This window comes from Pteropus vampyrus, unplaced genomic scaffold (assembly GCF_000151845.1).
Source record: "Pteropus vampyrus isolate Shadow unplaced genomic scaffold, Pvam_2.0 Scaffold99, whole genome shotgun sequence".
NCBI lineage: Eukaryota > Metazoa > Chordata > Mammalia > Chiroptera > Pteropodidae > Pteropus > Pteropus vampyrus.
In genome coordinates this window covers 3,298,271-3,321,645 of record NW_011888880.1, presented here as the reverse complement: position 1 = coordinate 3,321,645, position 23,375 = coordinate 3,298,271, and the positions used below count along the sequence as shown (strand labels likewise).

The 23,375-nt window shown below is 34.7% G+C and overlaps 1 protein-coding gene across 1 annotated transcript in view; it reads right to left on the bottom strand.

Annotated features, from left to right (window-relative positions):
• Positions 1–23,375, bottom strand: part of CSPP1 (centrosome and spindle pole associated protein 1) — a 107,824-nt gene that overhangs the window by 43,871 nt on the left and 40,578 nt on the right. Inside the window, exons 10-16 of the mRNA XM_023533289.1 lie at positions 18,646–18,739; positions 17,587–17,644; positions 15,732–15,922; positions 13,640–13,761; positions 13,196–13,274; positions 5,695–5,824; positions 4,024–4,171 (exon numbers count right to left, since the gene is read on the bottom strand). Coding sequence (XP_023389057.1) covers positions 4,024–4,171; positions 5,695–5,824; positions 13,196–13,274; positions 13,640–13,761; positions 15,732–15,922; positions 17,587–17,644; positions 18,646–18,739 — 822 coding nt within the window. The remainder of the gene's footprint in view (positions 1–4,023; positions 4,172–5,694; positions 5,825–13,195; positions 13,275–13,639; positions 13,762–15,731; positions 15,923–17,586; positions 17,645–18,645; positions 18,740–23,375) is intronic.

The following is a 23,375-nucleotide window of genomic DNA, read 5'->3' as shown; positions in this document are numbered from 1 at the left end:
TGAATGCTTTCTACCTAAAATCATGGACAAGACAAGGATGTCTGCTCTATTAATTTTCAAACATTGTACAGGAGTTCCTAACCAGTGAGAAAGGCAAATAAAATAAGAAAAGCATTCAGACTGAAAAAGAAAAAGTAAAACTGTTTGTGAATAACATGACCATCTACATTAAAAAATCTCAAAGCATATACAAAAAAAACTACTAAAACTAATGAGTTCAAAAGGGCAATATACAAAAAGTAACTGTTTCCGTAAATTAGTAATGAACAAATTGATATATATTTTTAATGTATCATTTAAAATAGCATCAAAATTCGTGAAACACTTAGGGATGCAATTAACAAAAAATAAGATCTGAAAACTACAAAGTACTGCTAAGAGAAGTTAACTGAAAGTAATAAGTGGATAGATATTCCACATTCATGGATCAAAAGACTCAATACTGCCAGCTGTTCCAAAACTGATGCTATCCCAATGACAATCCCTCCACAACTTTTTGTTGAGGTTGAGAAGAAATATCACTACACATTTAAAAGAATGGCTAAAATTTTAAAGATGAACAATTTCAAGTGCTGATAAGGATTCAGAGCAACTGAAAACCGTGTGCTTTGCTGGTGGGAATGCGAAATGACACAACCACTTTGAAAAAAGGTCTGGCAGTTTCTTACAAAGTTAACATGCACTTACTATATGTCTCAGCAACTCCATTCCTAGGCATTTACCCAAAAGAAATGAAAACTTATGACCACACGAAGACCTAGAAGTGACTGTTTACAACTTTATTCATAATAGCCTTAAACTGTAAAAAACACAAATGTCCATGAACTGGTAAACGGATAAACAACTGTGGTACCTCCACACAATGAAAAACTATTCACTGATAAAAATAAATAATCTGCTGGCATATACAACAACAAGGATAAAGCTCAAAAACATTAAACTGAGAGGAAAATGTCAATACGAAGGCAATATTATCATGAGTGCTACTCAGAAACCGGCAGGAATATAGGACCGGATAATCTGTAAATGTTTTATATCTTGACTGTAGCAGTGATTACTAGAATCAGTTGTTGAAACTCATTAAACAATATACTTAAAAAGTATATTTTATTATATACGCAAATTGTGTCTCAATAAACAACCTAAAAAAACAAATCTAACTGGAGAAAATACAATACATAAAAGAATACAAATATTTAACCAAATGTATGAAGAAATGCTTAATCTCACTATTCATCCATTAGAACTATAAGATACTTTTGCTATCTTTCAAATTGTTTTTTTTTCTCTTGGTGTACAGTTTCTTAAAATTTTAACATATGATATTCATGTATCATCACCATAATCGGATACAAAACAGTTCTAACATCCTAAAAAACTCTATCATACTATCTCTTTATATCTCTTTATAAAAGTTATATCTCTTTATATTTCTTTATAAAAGTTATTCTTTCTCTCAGCCATAACCCCTGGCAATCACTGATTTGTTCTCCATCCCTGTAGTTTAGTCATTTTGAGAATGTACAAGGATGTAACTTTACAGAGGTTTTCTTTCACTTAGCATCATTCCTTTGAGAGTCTTCCAAGTTGCTTTGTGTGACAAGAGTTCATTCTTTTTTATTGCTGAGTACTGTCCCATTGCATTAACGTACCAGTTTATCCATTCGCCCATTGAAAGACAGAACAGAATTAGCTTTTTATGAGAACTTGAATACGGAACTTTAATGAATAAAGAGCTGAGAAAGAAACAGATTTTAAGTGTAGAGCAAATAACAAAAACGAGAAGCATTTAATATGGTTGATGCTGTTACAACGGCATGGGTAACAGATTTTGATATTTTATTAAAAAATTCTTTCCCTTATGAAGATATCTTCCTTAGAGAGCTATGATAAGGGTGAACATTCAATTTCTTTAATTTCTTTGTAATAAAAGATCAAAGATAAAGGAGTAATCAGAAAAGCCACCATCTGAATTAAAGTTAGCCAATGGGATTATACGATTTTGGTCATCACAAGAAGGTAAAACAGAACACTGCACTGCTCTTCACTACATAATTCAAATATAACAGAAAAATTACGTTCCCTGCCTCTCTAAAATATAACAGACACATACAAGACAAGCCGATATTCTTTACATAATGAGTTTACTTGTTTGCAAAATACCATTAAAAAATAGTATCTGATAATATGGTGTACCTTTTCTATTTCATGGCATGACTATAGCATTAAAAAAGCAAACTAAATATTACTGCAAAATGAAAATCTTAGAATAGTTTGCTCCATTCCCATTAGATCAAGGAATTCTAAAACAGTATTTTATAATTCAATAACCCACACTTATCCTAACACTTCAACCAATTAAAAGACAGAACACCATATCTGTATTGTCTTAACTGGAAATAATCTTAGAGGCAAGCTAGAAAGTTCTAGGAAATTATTCTATTCCAGTGTTTCCCAAAGTTTCAGTCATTTAGGCACCTCCTTCATGGTAACTGGTATGTTTTCTATCAATTAGCAATTTAAATTTACTGTGGCAAAGGCTGGCTAGATGCTGGTCAATCTCACGTGCTCCTCCTGGGCATTAAAAAAGCAAAGCCTCTCAGCTCCCGTGCGGTTAAGTTAGAACCCTGTAACTAGGTCTGAATCGCGAAACAAAGATAAACATGCTATTCCTCCACTCCTAGGCCAGGCTCCAACAAAATTCTCCACTTGTTCTCCCACTTCTGGGCCCTGACTGTGTAGCCAGAAGGGGAGGACTCTGAAATGGAGGAGTGACACGATGGATGAGGCCCTGATTCCTGAGTCACCTCTTGGAGGAGAAGCACCCGAATAGTCTCAGAATGTGACTTACATGAGAAGTAACTTCTACTGCCTTGAGCCTTCAGCTACAGCATTTTTTGTTAAACAGCTAGAATAATACTTCTACTTTAAAAGGGAATGTTATAGTTCTATCCATAAATGGAAAACCAGTGTTTTTTAATACATATTCGAAGATATTTAACCTTTTAAATATGAAATGTTTATCTATGTATCACCTAAAATCACATCATCTATAGAGAGTAAGCATCTTCAAAAACTATGATGAAAATATTTATGGAGTAAAGATAGAAAAAAAAGAGTTATCTCATTAATTTAAGTGGGCCTCAAATAGATTTCTTCTAAAAAGTCATCTTTAACAAAGAAACAAAGGCATGATACTTAAGAATTCTAATAACTCAATATCCAAAAAAATCTTCTGAATGTATCATTCAACTATCTCTAGGATAATGTAAAACACCTGAAGAACAACATGAAATCTAGTAAATAGTAAAAATCTATATTTTTACTATTATAATCGGTTTTTATGATTTATTTCTCATTTCTAATTAAACAATTTTCAAAAACAGTATCTTTACTCTACTTTCTCAGCTAAAAGCTAATCAGAGAGGATCCTACTGTATATAACGGGCTAGCTGTATGAAACCTCTCTTTTCCAAGAGCTTGTTGTGTGATTTCTAGCTCAAACATTTCTGAAAGATAAATATGATTCTGCAACCTGCCAGCAAACTGCTGAGATCGTCTTTATTTTTAAAAGGGTCCTTGCAATGAGCAAGTATATGATATATAAGAATTAAACACATCCCTTGCCACACTATTCCACATCGGTTACTTTAAAGCTACACAAAACAAACAAAGTTAAAAAAAAATTGTAATAAGAGTTTTATGATTTTTACTAGGAAACTTTTTTAAATTCTCAGTACAATTTTAGGTAAAAACTTACCAAATAACATGAGCTTTTCTTTGCAATTGAGTTATTATCACCAGAGGATGGACAGTTTGTAGTAAAAACAAGCACTCTGAAGGAGAAAGGCTTTCTAACCTGTTGTTATATTCATTACCAAATGATCTCTTTTGCAGTAAGCCACATAAATAGAGACCTTGCCTTATAGGCTATGATTCCGGAACCCTTCTTCCTACTCCCATTATTTTTGAAAGTTAAAAAAAAGTTTTTTTAAAAACAACAAATCCGTGGAGATAACATACTTATCAGGTTTCCCTGGGCATCCCTGAGCGGGGCTCCACCTCCGCCTTTTCCCCAGGGGTTGTAGCTTCTCATTTCAGCTTCCAGCTTCGCTTCGTAGTCTTCCTTTTCCTCACGTTCTTTCTTCCTTCTTTCTTCTCTTTCCCGAATCTTGACAACATAAAAAACATTCACATTAAGTGCTGACAAGTATTGTGATATAAAAAGTTAGCGTTAATATCAGATTTTATTTTATTTTTCTTATTAGAGGAAAAAAGTGGATTTTTTTTCAGTATGCTTCACTATAAAATTTAATATCACAAATATATGTAACACCCAATTTTAAAACACTTCGATGGTGGGAGTATATGGCTGCGGTTCTCTCACATGATGCCACTAGAGTCCTTTCCAGCCACTGATGCCACTTTGGGCTAAGCCAACTCCTCCCTCCCACCCCCAGTGTGTGCCTAACCTCCCTCCCTATCCTTCCCCGTTTTGTAGGGACCAATAGCATCTCCCTACTTTCCTTTATCATCTATCTTTCATGGGACCTGGCCAGCCACAACCTACGTTCCACTCCTCACCAGAACTACTCTACCCTGGGCAAACCCCATTCCCAGAATTCAGAGGTAGAAAGTTCAAAGCTCTTTGGGGAATACCAGGCTACTTAAAGTACAACTTTATGCAAGCACACAAAACAAACAAAGTCTTATCATCAAGTGCAGGTACAGGCTTGTTCTCTAAAGACATACGGATAGGCAATGAACTAGTATGTATATTTTGGAAATTTACTTTTGAAATTATAACCAAATACATGGAAAATATAAGCAACCACTCCAGCAAGGCCAAGGAAGTCATCACATACACAAGGTAAATTCTAGACTTAGGAAATCTAGTTTTTTCGGTGGTGTTAATATACTTATTTGAAACAGATAAATTCAGTCTTTTATTCTGTAGAATACTAACATAAAAAATGATGTTGGTAATTCTATACCTTTAAAAAAATCCATGTTTCAAGGAGGTTGCACATGTTAAAAAAATGAACAAAAGTTGCTTCAGAAGAAATCTAAGTGGAACTTCACAGAAAAGTACTACCTCAGGTGGACAGGAGTCCTAGGGTCTTCTCAGAGATGTGGGCATTCCCCGCCAAACCACACATTTTACTCTAGCAAATTCTCTTCAAACTCTGCAAACTACACAGAACCCCTAATTCTCCTCCCTAAAAGGGTCCTGCCTCTTTCTGCCCCTATCTCAGTTCACTGCTTCATTATTCTCCTAGATTACAGCACTCAGAATCACCTTCAAGCTCTTTCTCATCCCCTATATCTGAGTCCCATCACTGAAACCCCAGAACTGTCTCTTGGATATCCTTCCCATCTCCCACCACCCCCAAAAAACAGTTTCTCTGCCATATTTCTTTCCTAATCGTCTACATCACAACCAGATAATCTTCCTGAAAGCCAAATGCATAACATGCATCTCAAATATCCACAACCAGGTGAAGCCCTTCTAACTGCTCGGGCAAGTATTCTCCCTATCCTACCTGTCAGTCTACCTGCATCAAAACCTGTCATAATGAAGTATAAGCAACTGGCATCTTTTTTTCTCCTCTGCCATACTCTGAAGTCTAAAGGACTACTGTGCTAACACACAAAAGGAATGAACAAATGAATGAATGAATCAGTAACGAATACCTGCTGCTGCAAAGCTTGCTGGTAAGATTGAAGTGACTGTTTAGAAGGCTTTGGTTTATCCTCAAAAAACAAGCCAGAATTTACCGCTCGATCACTTGTAATTTTCAATTCATTCTGTCCAACCGTGTTCCTACATTAAATACACAATTAATAATTTGAATCCATCTATGAAGCAAGAAGACAATGCAACACTCCTTTGAAATAGCAAGGTATATAAGTAGTACATTTAAAAGTAGGGAGGGATTTCTCTGTAGGTCAGAGAGAAAGCCTGAAGTAAAGGAGCCTCCCTAAGTTCTTCCCCGTCTCTGCTTTCATAATCCACCGAACTGAAATTTACAGGATCTAGTTCTTGACCTAGGTGGTAGTTACATGGAAATGAAAACGATTTGTGGTAATTCATCAAGCAACAGACACATGACTTATACACTTTTCTGAATGCATAGTAATAACAATACAGTGAAAGTCTCTCAAATAATATAACTAGTGACTTACTTAATAAATATACTCCAATATCAAGTAATAGCTTCTTAGCCATTTGAAGAATAAAACAATATAATTATAGAAAAAAGTCTGACTGTATAAGCAATCAAAAAATTAAAAATTCAAAACATTATCATGGTTATATAAATTTCATGCAATAAAGTGCTATTTGTCTTACACACAACATGTTAAAGTACAGGAATGCAACGACTTTGAAGGAAACAATACATTTAAAAAATCTGCATTATAAAAGGTAAGCATTAGTTTTATAATAAAATTATAGTTATAAAAAAGGGACTACAGAAGGCATCTCATCTCCAAAAACATCATCATCATCACTTTAAATGAGTTCCCTTTGTGTATTGAACTTATCCAATTTATTCACAATCTTCGATTAGGATAAACAGACATGTTTGTGTATACTGTCACGCTGAATTATGAATGGGTAAAAAGGAAAACGAGGAGAACCAGAGCAAATGACTCCTAACAATTAAACTTTTTCAGAGCAAGAGGGCTATGTGTGTTAATGAATAAAGAAGGTTGAAAATGCTTATCTGAGTAAGCAATCTCTCAAAGCAGCCGCTATAAATTACATGGTGGACAGGTTTCAGTATCGCACTCATTTTTCTTTCTGTTTCTTACCCCTCACTCAATGATCCAAATTCTTGATCTTTACTTATCAACTCCTCCCTGCTCAAGATGGAAGGAATTTAGGTATGTATGTATAGTCGGATCAGAGGGGAGGAAGGACAGAAATGACAGGCCTGGTAATTACACAACTCAATGATTTTCAGTGAATTTACAGAGTTGCACAACGATCTCCACCATCTAGTTTTAAGACTTTTCCATAACCCCAAAATATCCCTCACACCCACACGCCACCAACCCCTGCCCGCACCAACCACAGGCGATCACTAAGTAAGTGGCCTGCTTTCTGTCTCTACAGTTTTGCTCTTTCTGGACATTTCGTACAAATGAAAACATACAATACAAATGGATTCTTTCACTTACAATACTTTTGAGTTATGCTGTAGCATACATCAACAGTTCATTTTTATTGAACAGTATTTCATTGTATGGACATAACACATTTTGTTTATCCATTTCCTAGCTAATGGACATTTGAACTATTTATATTTTTTAGTTACCATGAATAATACTGTTATAAACATTCACACTGAAGTCTTTGTGCATACATGTATGTTCGTTTCTCTTAAGTATACGCCTAGAAGTGAAATTACAGTATTGTATAAGTACATGCTTAACTTTTCAAGAAACTGCCATTTCCTGCAACTACTTTTTATATATTGATTTTTTTATTCAGCAATTCTACTTAAAATTCCTATTATTTCTAATATTTTATCTGTATATTCTTTTGCAAATAATATCAGTTTTCTTTCTTCCTTCCTAATCCTTCTCCCTTCCTCCTTCCTTCCTTCTTATTTTTAACCTTGCTACAATTATTGGGCACTAAAAGGAAGTGGTGATAAGAATACTAGTCATACTGTCAATCTCAAAAAGAATGTTTTAAACATATCACCATTAATTAAAATATATGATGTAGGTTTTTCATGTTTACACCTTTCCCAAGTAGGTTCCCCTCGAACCTATTTTGTTAATCACTAATGGATACTAAATTTTATAATGCTTTCCCTGTGTCTATTAAGATTACCATATAGCTTTCTTCTTTAGTCTGTTAATGATATATTACAGTAATTGCTAACTAACACCAATTAGCACTCAGTATATATCAGACTTTATTCTAGATGCTTTACATATTTTAATTCATTCAATCCTCAGAGTAACCTTATGAGTTGATACCATTATTATCCCAAATAACAAAGAAGGAACAGAAGAAACGTGCTTCAAGTTAATTAGTAAAACGAGGATTCAAACCAAGACACTTCCCTGCAAAGTCCATACTCTTAACTGACAGGCAGTATTACATTGTCATCCTACCTTCCAGAGTAATTCCAACTTGGGAATTACTTTTTACATTATGAGGTTCAGTTTATCTATGTTCATGAGTAAGACTAGCCTATAACTTTCCACTTTCATATGGACTTGTCAGGTTTGAGTATAAAGATTATGACAGTCTCATAATAACTGTGAAGAATTCCCTCTTATTCTATACTCTGCATTAGCTTGTATAAGATTAATTTTTTTTCCTCGAATGTTTGGTATAATTTACCAGTCCATCTAGACCTGGAATTGATTTTGTGTGAAGATTTGAGACTAATGACCCAACTTTTTTTTTTTTCTTAACAGTTTTGATATTATTCAATAGGTTTTTCTTCTTGAGTCAGTTTTTACTGTTAAATTTTAATAAGAATTTTTTCTTCACTTAATTTCCAAATTCACTGACATAAAATTGATAATATATCCTTATTGTCTTTTTAAGGTTCATTACAACTATAGCTGTCATTTTAGAATTGACAAAGAATTTTTAAATTGTAAAAATTTATAAATGATAATTTTTTCATCTCTAATAGTTCTTAGTTATTCTTCTTGCTCTTGATTTGACAATAGAAAATTGTCAGTTTTTTTATATTAATGTTTTCAAGGGACCTACTTTAGACTCTGTTAATCCTCTATACTGTATGTTTCTATTTCATTAATTTCCATTCTTTTCTTTCTTTCCTTACTTCTTTGGATTTACTTTGCTGTTCTTTTTCTCACTTTTTAGATACCTGATTATTTTAATTTTCATCTTATTTTATGTATTTTCTAAAATTGCTCCTTGTTTTCTAATTTCTAATATGTGGAAAAATGTTAAAACTATTTTAAAAATTGATTTCTACCTTAAATGGTGCATAAGATATGAGTCAAATAAAATTTACTGAGACTTTAAGGACTAGAATATGGTGAGTTTTATAAATTTATTCCTATTAGCAAAAATAGATATTCTGAAGTTTGGGGTACATTTCTATATATTTCCATTAGGATATCCTTGTTAGGTGACTTCTTCTATAAACTTACTATTCTCTGCTTCATCTATCACTTATAGAAAGTAGTAATAAACTCTCACACTTAGATTCCATATTTATCTACTTTTTACCTGTAACTCTTTAAAATTTTGCTCCATACATCTTAAGACCATGTTGTTAGGTACATAAAATTTTCTATTATATTATCTTTATAAGGGGATCCTTTCTGTCATAAAGCTTTATGACTGAAAAATTCATTTCATAACTAGACAAACTTATTTTAATTCATATTCTCCTAGTATATCCGTACCTTTTTGCTTTCAACTTTTCTACACTTATATAAGTAACGTGTACCTGGATTTTGCTTTTGTATCCAGTATGAAAAAAGTTCTCTTTGAAGGAGATTCTTAACCATTTACAAATATCAAATTTAAGTTTGCCATTTAATTTTGACTTATAATCAAGTTAAACAGTCTCCTTAAATCTGTTTTTTTTTCCTTTTTGATTTTTTTTCTTCTAAGACATTAGAAAGTTGCACCTTTGTCCATGTACTTTATGTGGTTACTCTAGAAACATAATACTTATACTTATCAAAGAATAAAACTAACTGAAATCTTTACTATCTTCTCAAATGATATAAAGATTTTTAAACTCATTAACTTCTCCTTTTAACCCTTTCCAAATTATATGCTATTCCTATTATTCTTCATTTTACTTACTTTTAAACCCATAATAATTTTGCGTAAATATTTCTTTAATTCCATCTATGTATTTACCACTTTTTCCTTCCACTCCTTTGTGCAACTCAAGACCTTCCCTTTACGACCTTCTTCCTTCTGAATTTAGAATTTCATTTACTTGGGGTCTGCTAATTTCAGTTGTTTCTCTTAAAATATTTTAAATTCAATCTAATTTATGAAAAATAATCTTCTAAACATAGAATAATCTCAACACACTGACGGTATCTTTAGTTATCTTCTGAATTCCTTCCTCGAGTTTCTTTGAAAGTAATGGAGAAATGAATAAAGAAAATGTGGTATATCCATACAACAGAGTATTAGCCTTGAAAAAGAAAGAAATCCTGTCACGTGTTACAACACGGATGAACCTTGAGAACATAATGGTAAGTAAGATAACAGACACAAAAAGACAAATACTGTGTATTCCAGTTTTAGAGGTGCCTATGTAAGTCAGATTCAAAGACACAGGTCGCAGAACCCTGGCTGCCAGGGCCCAAGGAAAGCAGGACTAGAGAGATGTCATTTAACAGGTATAGAGTTTCAGTTTCACAAGACAAAAAGAGTTCTGGAAATGGATAGTTGCACAACAATATGAATGTACTGAACGCTGCCAAACTATACACTAAAAGTGCTTTACATGGTAAATTTTATGTGTATTTTACCACACACACACAAAAAAAATTAAGATGGTAATACTGACTAAACAGATCTACAGATTATACATAATTTCTATCAAAATCTCAACTGCTTTTTTTGCAGAAATTGGCAAGCTGATTCTAAAATTCACATGGCAATGCAAAAGACTTAGAATAGCCAAAACAATCTTGGAAAAGAAAAACGAATTTCAGCACTACAATAATCAAGTGCTACCGCCATAAGGACTGACGCATAGATAAATGGAAAGGAACAGAAAATCCCAGAAACAGATCCACACAAATACGACCAAATGATCTAACAAAGGTGCAAAGCAAGTCAACAGAAGAAAAATAATCTTATTAGCAAATAGTGCTGGGAGCCAATGACATCCATAGACCAAAAAACAAAAAGACCTTTGATCTAAGTCTCATATCTTATCCAAAAATTAACTCAAAATGGATCATAAACTTAAATGTAAAATTATAAAACTTTTAGGGAAAAGAAAAAACAAGAAAAAAATCTTTGGAATCTAGGCCTAGGAAAGCGTACCTAAACTTGACACTGAAAGCATGATCTAGAAAAGGAAAAACTGATATACTGGACTTGATCAAAATTTAAAACTTTTACTCTATGAAAGACCCTGCAAAAAGAATAAAAAGATAAGCTTTATACTGACAGAAAATATTTGCAAATCGTATATCTGACAAAGAACTAGTATTTAAGATATATATTAAAAAATCTCAAAATTCAGTAGTTAAAAAAAATAAAACCTCCCATTAGAAAACATGCAAAAGATATCAAGAGACGTTTCATTGAAGATTTATAGATGGTAAATAAACGCATGAAAAGATGTTCAATATCATTATCATTATGAAAATGTAAACAAAATCCCAATGATATATCACTAAGCACCTATCAGAACAACATAAACAAGAGTCACAACACCAAATGCTGGTGAACATATGAAAGAAACCACATTCTTAATATAGTGCTGAAATAGTCTTTCTGAAAACGCTTTGGCAGTTTCCTACAAAACGAAACTTCTAATTACTATACAATCCAACAAGAACACTCCTGGGCAAGTATCCTAAAGAAACAAAGGCTATGTTCATGCAAAAACCTATATGCAAATGTTTATGGTAGTTCTAGGCATAATAACTTAGACGGCCTTTAACGAGTGAATCGTTTAATACACTGTGGTACATCCATACCATGGAATGCTACTCAGCGATAAGAACAAATGAACTATTTATACATAAGACAATCTAGATGCATCTCTAAAGAATTACGCTGATTTTAAAATCAATTCTTTAATCCCTTCTCCCTTTTTCATCTACTCCCCGACCCTCCCACCCCGGGTCTGGTAACCATCTCTGTATCTATGAATTTGTTCCATTTTGTTTATTTTGTTCTTCAGATTTCATGTGTAAGTAAAATAATATGACATGTCTTTCTCTAACTCATCTCAGCACAACACCCTATAGGTCCATCCATGTTGTTGCAGATGGCAAGATGTCATTCTTTCTTACAACTGAGTAATATTCCCCTGTATATATGTACCACCTCTTCTTTACCCATTCATCCATTGATGAACACCCAAGTTGCCTCCATATCTTGGCTACTATAAATACTGCAGTAATGAACATATGGATTCACATATCTCTTCGAAGTAGTGTTTTGGGTTTCTTCAAATACCCAGAAAACAGTCACGGGGATGTGAAGTATAGCATAAGGAATATAGTCAATGATATTGTACTAACTGTGTATGGTGTCAGATGGATACTAGATTTATCAGGTGATCACTTTGTAAGTTATATAAATGTCTAATCATTATGTTGTACATCTGAAACTAATATTGTATGCCAACTGTAACTGAAAAAAAAAATTAAAAAAAATTTAACCCCAAAAGGTTACATATTAAATGGTTCTATGAATTTAACATTCTTAAAATGATATAGAAACGAAGAAGAGAACAGTTGTTGCTAGTGTCAAGGAGGAAGGCAGGGCAGGAGGGAACTAGGTACATCTATGAAAGGTACCGCCAGAAGGAATCCTTGTGACAGGAACGTGTTCTACCTCTTGACTGGATCCTAAGCCGTACTTCTGGGTTGTGGTGTTGTACCACAGTTCTGCAAGATGTTAGCAAGGGCAGAAACTGGGTAAAGGGTACACAAGATGTCTCTATATTACTTCTAATGATTCCACCATGGGAATCTATAATTATCTCTAAATAAAAAGTTCAGTTTGAAAAAAAAAATGACACTCATGAAGAAAACTTTATGATATACTATTAATTTTAAAAGCAGGTTATAGAACAGCATATACAATAACAATGTAATATCATTTTGGTATGTGTGTATTTTTATCAGTGTGTGTACATATAAAGATTTCCTGAATGCATATTTAGATATGTCTATCTCTGGATAAATGAGATTTTAGGCAATTTCAATTTTTGCTCATGTTTTGTTTATATTCTTATTTATCAATAATATGCATGCATGACTTTTCTAAAGAGAGAAAGTGAGGTTATTCTTAATTTTAAAATGTGCTTTCTACGAAACATTAACTTGAAAGCAATACTTTGAACATACTGGTTACGCAATAACTAGAAATTAAAATAAGTTATACCTTCAGAAAAAAAGAATGAGTTGAGTAATACAGGTTCTACGGAAGACAAATTAATCTCGAAAGAAATTATTATTTTAACTAATGACTTACATAAGAGGTTGTGCTGGCTGGGGGACGACAGGTGCACTAACATAAGCTGCAGGCTGTACTCCCATCATTCCTGAACCATCTTAAAAAAAATAACAAACACATTTATTCCACAGTATCCATTTAATAACATTCATCTCTAAAAGAAAAGTCACATAACTGAACATGTTACCTAAGGAAAAAAATCCCTATTTCATTTTGGGTTAGGAGTTAACAAAGAACAATGCAAGAAAACACAATATAATTATTTCTTAAATCTACATAAAAAGGAAATAACTATGAAATATAACTGAGCTTTAAAACGGGGCATTTATTAAATCAATAAATGTATAATATTTAAATTAAGTAAAGCTATGCTTTTCTCATTTATATATTTATGGTTGCACGAAAAAACAATTTTCCTGACTGAACCACTGGAAAAATATGTTTACCCTATAGATAACTTACAGTAAGCAAGACTGGGATTCAAAGTATTCCTGGCTCCATAAAAATAGTACGCATCATCATAGGGGGTTCGATAGTTAGTAGCCAAAGGTGGCAGGACGGGAGGTGGAGGCAGAGGTGCAACCCTATATCAAAAGAAAATTGGAAAAACTCTTCTCATATTTCATTGCAGTTTTTTAAAATCAAGGTATTTTTTCAAAACTGTTACTCGAAATCTAATTGCTGCTTTAGAAAAAGCGACAACACTTAACATAAGACAAAACTTCAGATTTTATCAATCAACTAGTCACACTATTCCAGTATCCTTGTCTCTCAGGAATACGACAGAAATAGACAGACAATTAGAGCAGAGTAGTAAACAAAACCATACAAGCAGACGCAGGGTGCTAGAGGAACATGGATCAGGGCCATTTAAAGCACGCAGGGGAGGAGAGCATGAGAGAGGCTTTCTAGAAGAGGCGGTGCTTCAGCCACGCTGCTAGAGCAAGTTAGGAAGGACAGTTCAGGAAGAAAAGGCAAAGGGGAACAAAACAGGATTCCAAATGGTTTCATCCGGCTAGGAGAAGAGGTGCATTTTTTTTAACTCTAAAAATGTACTGTTCTCTCAAAGGAGGTTAACCATATGTGAAAAGGATACCACTTATATATCAACAGTAAAGTCTTGACATAATTTTTAGTATTTCGTAAAGTAAAAACTTACTTCAGCACTTCATTACTGATTAGAAAATATCACTATTTCCACCAAGGCAATATTTTCCAATAGTGAAAATGGAAAAGCTAAATTCATTTAGATGAACAGAAACAGAAAGGGGGCATCTTAGAAAGTCTGAACTTTTAAGTGCATCTTAACATGTTCTCCCTTGTTGTATACGTCAAAATAATCCTGAGGAGCTATGATGGCATTAAAGTTCTCTTCAGTTGTGAAATTTTCACATTTACTAGTCACTCAGTGTGTCTAACCTTACTAACCTCTCTCCACAGATACATAAACAAGCAGTTGAAAAATTGCTATGAAAAACTGTCAATATCATTAAATCTTACACTTGTACAGAGATTTATTTAAGATTTAATCCTCACAACAAACCTGTAATTGCAGATAAAGAAAATATATTACTATTCCACTTTTACAAATGACAAAATTAAAGTTCAATGAAGTTGTGGTTTGCCCAAAATCCAGACAAGGAAGTGAACCATTTTGATCCGTAAACCAATGTTGAGACCATCATACCATGCTCTGTAATTCCAACCCCACCTAGCCTCTTGAGTCAGGAAGCCACTGGATGAAACAAACAATATACCTGATAAATACAGTAAACAAAGTACCACAACTTGTTAGTAGTAAATAAAAGACTGAGTAGTAATAAAAGACTGGCAGAAAGTATAGCCCAGAGGACATCACTGATTAAAGACACTCCTACAATTAGTACATTAATAGTAAGCAAAAAATAAGTTGAAGTCCTGCTAAGAGAGGAAAGAGCAGCTCAGAAGGTATCAGTGTTAACAGGATTTCCCATACGTATAGTCTAGCACAGCAAGAGGTCCTTTACCGACAGAAATAAAATCTTCACTGTTATACCTAATTTACAGGTGTCATAATCTCAACAGTTTTCATTTTAGGTATTTGAGTTGCATAGCCTATAAGTAATCACAGAGAGAGTTAAAGGAAACAGAAGTAAAAGTGAAGTAAGGTATGTAAAAGAGCCATGGTAGAAACTCTCTGCATAAACTGAAGGAATTATTCAATGTTTGCCAAGTGGAATTACAAAATTGAAGAAAACATATCTTTGCTATGTTAAAAGGTATTAAAAATATTCAAAAATATGACCTAAAACTAAATACTACGTGTACTTATGCATTCTAAAAATACTAAAGCATCTTTAAATAAAAGAATGTTATAAGGATTTCCCTCATTTCTGTAATAACAGAGAAAAGGCCAACAATGAAAACAGATTTCAAGAGAAATTATCTGACAAAAGTCGTTAACTGTACAAAAATCTCTGAAGGTGAACATTATCTGCTTCAGCAAGTCCTTCTAAATGTAAAACATAATGACACCTTACCTAATTCCCAAACATAAAACATTTTAAACAAGCACCTGGGAGCCACCATTTCACCAAGGGTGCTGCTGAGTCCACTGTGCAGATCTTCGTTTTGAGGTGGGACGGGAGGGGCGGATGGGGTGGACAAAGGAGGGAGAGGTGTCTGGAAAGCTACTCTGGGTCTTTCGGGTGGTATCGTTTCTTCACGGTGTCGTGGTGCCACACTAAACTGCTTTAGTCTATCAGGCTAAAATAAAGAAAAAATCTGTTTGTTACACAGAATCATAAATTTAAAGGTGGAAGGGACCTCAAAAGACTCTCTATCCCAGACTGCCAGCAGACACTTTAGTCACAGAATAAAAGAATTTTACAGCTATAAAAGGTTTTGAAGATCTAAACTCTTATTTTATAAATTGAATAATTGAGGCTCCCTGAAAGTATAGAAATCATCTAACATCCTTCCAATAATTAATAATCAAGCAGTCTGGAGACAGATGTTAATTCTAAATATAAAACTCTTTATTATACTGTAACACTATGCTGCTTCTCTATCCAACTGCCATTTCTGACATTACAGTATTCTCCAGCAGAGTAAGCAAACGTTTTCTGTAAAGAGCCAGATAGTAAATATATCAGGCTTTTGCAGGCCATACTACTTGACTCAGCCATAGTGCTACAGCAGCCCAAAACAATATGTAAACAAATGTGCTGCAATAAAACTTTATTTACAAAAATCGGCAGCAACTGGATTTGGCCAAAGGCTATACTTTGCTAACTCTTTCTCTAGAACACCATTTATGTGCCCTTTTCTAAGATTTGCACATCAAAAGGCACCCTAAAAGTAATGGTTCTATTGTGTCTAATATTTTTATTTATTTATTCTCCTAAAGCAACTTGACACTTTCTAAAGACTGTTTCATTCAAACATAAATAAGGTTTCTCAAACACTAATGTAACTATAAATCCAAGGTTTAAAATGCCACCATATTACATTAAAAAGTTCAAAATTTAAAAAAAGTTTTGATTATGAAAGCTATTTCAAAGGGTTTTTATTGAGAGAAGAAAATATATTTAACTTTGGAATTTACCTTTTCTTTCCAACCACGTTTTTCTTTCCCAGGAATGATTTCTCAGATTAACCTAAAAATTTTACTCTATGAGTAGTCAAAAAGCACACTTGGGAGTGATGCTGGTATAGTATTAAACTTTTCAAAACAGGTAACTCACAGGTCATACACTTAGCATTAGTAAAGGAAATCAAAAGTTGCCTAAAGTTGAATAACTTTAAGTTGCTGTATTCTTTTCAAGAATGAACTTTTTAATGAAATTAAAGTTTCTTAGTCATCATTCAAAGATGAAACTAAAACTTGCCCTTAGCAAATTAAATTCTACGTATCTATAGAAAAAAGTACACTTTGAGCAGAGCAATAAATTACCTTGTCCTTACTTAACTGCAATGATGTAAGTAATTCATTCCACTTAATGATGAGAAGTGCAAAATTAAAGAATAAGGTTATTATCTCTTTAGTTTTACATTAAATAAAAATTACTAAAATGCTTAAAGACTAGAATTAAGGATTTTAGTTTCTTTGGAAACCAATCTAAGTGGTCAAGACATTCTCAAGGACAATAGTCACAACCATTATGAATTAAAAGATAACTTTCCCATGGAATAGTACATGTGAACATAGTAAAAAGGACTAATTTGAAAAGAACAAAACAAAACAAAAAATTACGCACATATGAAAAAGGAAAAATTGGTTCAGGGACACGAACGAGTTTAGTTTATCACCGTTCACACTGGTCCCTCTTACATTCCATTCCCCCAGTGTCTTCTCTCTTCCTCCACCCGCTGCCGCATTTGAGGCATCTGAATGAGACTGAACATTAAAAGACGCCAAGAACCCTTACCGATTTCTCAGGGTCTTGTGCTCCAGAAGCTGCGACCCTGAGTTCCAAATCCTTTTCTCTAAACAAAATCAAAGTTTTATATATTAAAAAGTTACAGTAAACACTACCAAAATCATTATCATTACTGAAACAAACTTATACACAAAGTCCATGCAATAACACCTCCAAATACGAATAATTCCTTTAAGCGACAGAAAAGTCTTAAATAATTCTGAAAACTAAACTTTCTGATTTGGTGCTAAGTAAACTAGGTTTCACATATAAACTGACTTGGAATAAGTACCTCTAAACCAGTCCCTGAGGTACTTCAAAGCCTAAGCAAATTCACACGGTAAAACAAAATCTTTACTTAGTGAAACAAATAAAGTTATTTTAGGGTACATGTATGTTTTCGGTTAGCAAAAAGAAGGGTAAAAAACTAAAAATTAATACCATACTTGCTAATAAGAGTTTTAAGAATACATTAACAAAGGCTAATATCACACAGTAGATATTGGCTTCCTCTGAGAGGAAAAACTAAAAATGATTAGGTCTCAAACTCTCCAGAATCAAGATAGCTATTCCTAATTTTAAACTGTATTAATATTTCATAGGTATTTCTACAAGATTATAAACACTGAGACTTTTAAACAATATAAATATCTGTAGATTTATCAATGATTACTTTATACTGTATATATATGTGTGTACCATTTTACACTGTTAAAAGATAAAATACTTTTATTTTGTATTTCTTACTATATGTGGGATAATACAGTGGGCATGTAGATAACATGCCACCCTAAATGAATGACTGAAGAAATCAATGCAGATACGTAAAAGGCCTGTTTTAAATATATAGTCTCGTTTGTTATCTATGACAAAGAAAAGAACACTCTCATTGTATTTATTACCTTTGATTTACAATGTGCAGGTTGAAATCGAAGCGATTTACAAATACAAAACCATATGAGAAAAAACATCCCCTTACTTTACTATGTAATAGTTACCACCATGTCATTTTACACAAATGCATTTTAAATTCAAAACATCTCTTTTTAAATGCAAACCTTTCATTACCGTCTTTTGTTCTTCTGTTGTTCAGCCATTTGTTCCAATAGTTCTAGTCTATATTTCTCTTTCCTTTTCTGAATAGTTTCTCGATCTTCACCTCCTAAAAAGTAAAAAAAAAAAAAAAAAATGCAGTCTTAACTCAAGTACATATGCGACTAAGAAACTCAAATTTTTTAAATCTTCACTCTTAATTACTGTATCAAAGAGTAATTACTGCATAAGCAGGAAATAAAGTAAAATCATGTGCATCATTACCTCTTCAACAATTTTTATAATTTATTAATATCTACTGAGTATCAAATACAAGACAGATTAATCCTTCCCAAACCTCTACATTTAGTCAAAAACCTTCTGAAATAAGAACACTTTCATCCCCATCCTTGTGCTTCCAATGACGGGGATAACACCTCCCACAAGCCCATAAATTTAACAAGTACATCCAAAATGAACGTCTCAAAATCAACTGCCCCTCTTTGTTTTCTGCTAATGGCCCAATAATCGAGCCACGCCACCTCACTGTGACTGACTGCTCATCTTCTCGTACTCCACATGAGGACCCTCCTTCCTAGTCTCACAGCCTTAATCTTGGGTGGGACCACTCCACATTTCACCTGGCCTGCAGCAAGAACTTCCTACTAGTCTCAGGAACTCCCCTTCTCCCTGCTTCAATCCGTCCAGCACACTATGTAAGACCATCTTAAAATATAACACTAATCACACTGGTGTCCTGCCAAAAAACTTCAATGGTTACCTCATTCTATAGGAAAAAAATAAATCTCTCACCCTAGTATCACTCATGTGAAAATCCAGTTGTGCAAACATTTTAGATCCACACATTATTATTGCATATATGTTAATGACACAAAAGAACCTCTTAATCTAGATATGTATAATCTGGAACACTAACAAATCACAAGATATCAAAAGTGCAACTGAACCAACAATTTCTCTGCTACCTTCATTATTAGTCTCCTACCCATCAGTGGACATATAGCATCTGAGTTTGTCCATTAAGCATAGATGTCAGCAACAGCAAAGCTCCCCCAGGGCAAACGTGAATTAAATTAAGGTTAATAATAATGTGTTATAATCAAAGTAGACAGGTCCATTCTGTTTCTGATCATGATGAAGTAACAAGTACAGAACTTAACCTCTCACCATAAAAAAACAATACTAGGCAAAATATATGAAATAACTCTTTCAGACACTGGACAGCAGGCAGCGTGGGACTGTAATACCTGAAGGAAGAAAAAGAAATGAGGCGAGCCCTTTAAGTACCACCCTTTCTGCCTGTTCCTGCAAGTTCCTGCCTTTCCCTCCAAGTTCCAGACTATAAGGTACAGGGAGGGAGAACCCAAACGAAGCTGGGAAACTGAACTAAATTGAGTAGATAAAGATCAAAATTCAAGGAGGCTAGAATGGCTGAAAGTTTAGGGCAAAGACTGAAAAAGAACCATAAAAGAGCTTTAGAAATCCATAGAAGGGTGCCTTCGGATTTTGCACGATTTTGTGCATGCACAGAGTGGAACTGTTAGGCTGGGCAAAAAAAACTATGGAGGATACGTAAACTGAACAATTCTCAGACCTCAAGCAGAGTGGAGAAAAATTTCAAGCTCAAGCTAGTTAGAGTGGAGTTCTCTGTGATCCCCTAGGGCAGAGGTCCCCAGGCCACCCCCCACCATCCCCATCCCCGCCCCCCTTGGCCTGTTAGGAAAATGGCCGCACAGCAGGTGAGCAGCAGGTGAGCCAGCGAAGCTTCATCTGTATTTGCAGATACTCTCTAGCGCTGGCATCACCACCTCAGCTCCACCTCAGATCATCAGGCATTAGATTCTCATCAGAGAATGGGTCCCTGGTGCCAAAAAGGTTGGGGACCACTGTAGAGTCTTTAGGGAAGATCCCAGAAAGGTTACTCTGTAGCAGTAGGGCTGAACCACCACTGGAAGGGTGACTACTCTAGACGTCCCTAGCTAAGCATCAAATAAGGTCTCAAAAATATTGGTCCTTAAGTAACGGAAAAACATGACTGTGGTATACAGAATTCTAAGACACACCCTCTGTTCCCTGTCTTCTGGTGCGGACTGTATAAACCCCTCCCCTCAAATGTGGGCAGGACCTAAGACTTCTTTCTAGGCAATATAATATGGCAAAGGTGAAAGGAATTTGCAGATGTAATTAAGATACAAAATCAATTTTGAATTAATCTAAAAGGAGATTATCTTGGGTTGGGCCTGATCTAATCAGGTAAAAGCCCTCCCTGAGTTTAGCGTCTCCAGGCTGGGACAACAAAGTGAGCAGCCAGATTAAGGAAGCCCACCTGGCAAGAAACAGCAGCTGGCCTGGAGGACTGGGAGGTCTCCCTCCAGCCAACATCTAGTAGGGAGCCAGGGCCGTCAGTAATACAGCCACAAGGAAATGAATTCTGCCACCAACTGGAAGTAGATGCTTCCCATTGAAGCCTCCACCCTGGTGACGCCTGGATTATAGCCTTGTGTGACCTTGGGCCAAAGTCTCAACCACATTCCTGACCCACAGAAACTGTGAGATGATGTGGGATGTTTTGAGCCACTAAATTTGTGCTCATCTGCAATGTAGCAATAGAAAACTAATACAGTGACATAATAACCATTAGAAAAGTTAGTCAAAAAAAAAACACATAAATATCAGATGATGGAAGAACAAACAAGGATGTTAAAATTGCTACATAAGTATGCCCAAGTATTTAAGTGAAAATAGGAATATCATGAGGAGAAAATGGAAGCTATTATAAAGAACCAAATGGAGATTTCTGCTTCTTAGAAAGTAGAAAGGCAGAACAATGCTCAGACCCTACAATGGGAAAAAGCTGAATTATCTACAAAATCGTAACTTGTAAAAAGCCCACCAGAGAGCTGAGGTTACAAACACTCAAGTAAACTAAATTACAAAGGGTATTATAAAAAAACAATCAAAAGAGAGATGGATGTTTTATTTTATCAAAAATATGGAGAAACAGCAGCTGCATTAAAAGCAGGTAAGGAAACGGCTGAAATGTTAGTGAAATTCTTAAAGGCGTTGTGTGGGCTGGCTGACAACGCAGATCACCAGAAGCCCAGACACTAGAGAAACCTGCAGTGAACTGCCCCCTCCACCAGAAAGCTCTCAAAAAAGACTGCAGTCAGGGCAACACAGGACTCCTGAAAGAGACCCTCCTAAGGCAAGAAAAACCAGCCTCTGCTTTCCAGACTCTTCTCTCATACAAAGCAGCAGCTGTCATCTGCTGGGTGAAGGGCAGAAAACCTCCTTAGAGCCAGCATTCTGCACTACATACAAAGCAAAGATATGATGTTGTTAGGGGAAAGACAGGAAATTTTCACAAAAGACCCCCATAGACATAAAGAAGAGTCTGGCTACTACTCTGGGGGGTGGGGGGAGGGGCAGAAACATGAGAAAGACACATTTCTTCTGAGAGCCAGATGCACAGGGCCCTTCGCACTAAGGAACAAGCAATAGCAATTTACTGCCGAGAAAGGAGAGAGACGTGTGGAGGAGGCAAGCTCCCTGCCAAGAGCACGCAGGCCTTGCTGAAAACCAGGCCTTGCTGAAAACCGAGGAAGGGGCGGGAACGCTGAGAAAATCCCTTCCTCCAGCACTCCGGACCTCGCACTAAGAATAAGGTGGTCAGAGAATTTAATAGTTCTAAGCAATTGGTAGAACAAGTAAAAATCATCAAGGGTGTATAAGACAAACATTACTACCAAGCATCACTACACTCAACCACCACACAATGCACATCCTTTCAAGTCCACACTAAACGTGCATCAAGATAGACAATATTCTGAGCCATTAAAAATTATTTAAAAAATTCAAATTTGAAATAACTGAAATTATACAAATTATTTTCTTGGCTCAAAGGGGAATTAAACAAGCAATCAACAACACAAAGAAATTTAAAAACGTACTTCTAAATAACGATGATTCTGTTATAAACCCCACAATGCATTATTTTTGTTCTAAGCAGTCAACTGTCAATTTTTTAAATAAAGCAAAGGGCTCCAAATGAGGTCCTTAGAGCAAAATTACAGGAAGACAAAGTTCAGTTCAACTGAAATGAGACTATTATGACAACCAGAGCCACCTCCAGATGGGACGTGCTGCCTCTGCAAAGTAAGCTTCCTATAGGTAAGTGCAAACACAACCTGGGGGGAACAACCATGATAAATCACTTGAGTAAATGATTCCAATGGTTTGTTTCAAACATTAAGTCTATTATGTCACCAGTCATCTATAATTCCTGAATTGTACAAATGATGAGCTCATGCCACTCATCTTTAAAATTTCCATTTATTGATAAAATTATTTGTCAGTGGACTTTCAACACAGAAAGCCATTTCTACAATTTTTATCATGTTTAACAAAATATATCATCAGAATGAAGCTTTTACTTTGACCTACTAATAGGTTAAAATCGTCAATTCTCACTTAAAGACATTAGACTAGAATAAAATAATAGGTGCTATGTCATTTTGTTCGCAATAGTCTTTTCAAAGAAACAGAGGTCATTTAATTATATATCTCTAAGCCAAGATTTGAATTTCTGACTGCTTTCAGGTTGAATGAACCTAAACTGTTATCCAATTTTCTCATACACTTCACTGAAACCAAATTTCGGATAATTTTTTCTAATTGCTTTTACACAGAGAACAAGACCTCTTTTCTACTTAAAGTTACACAAGGGAACAAGGCTTTCTTCACAG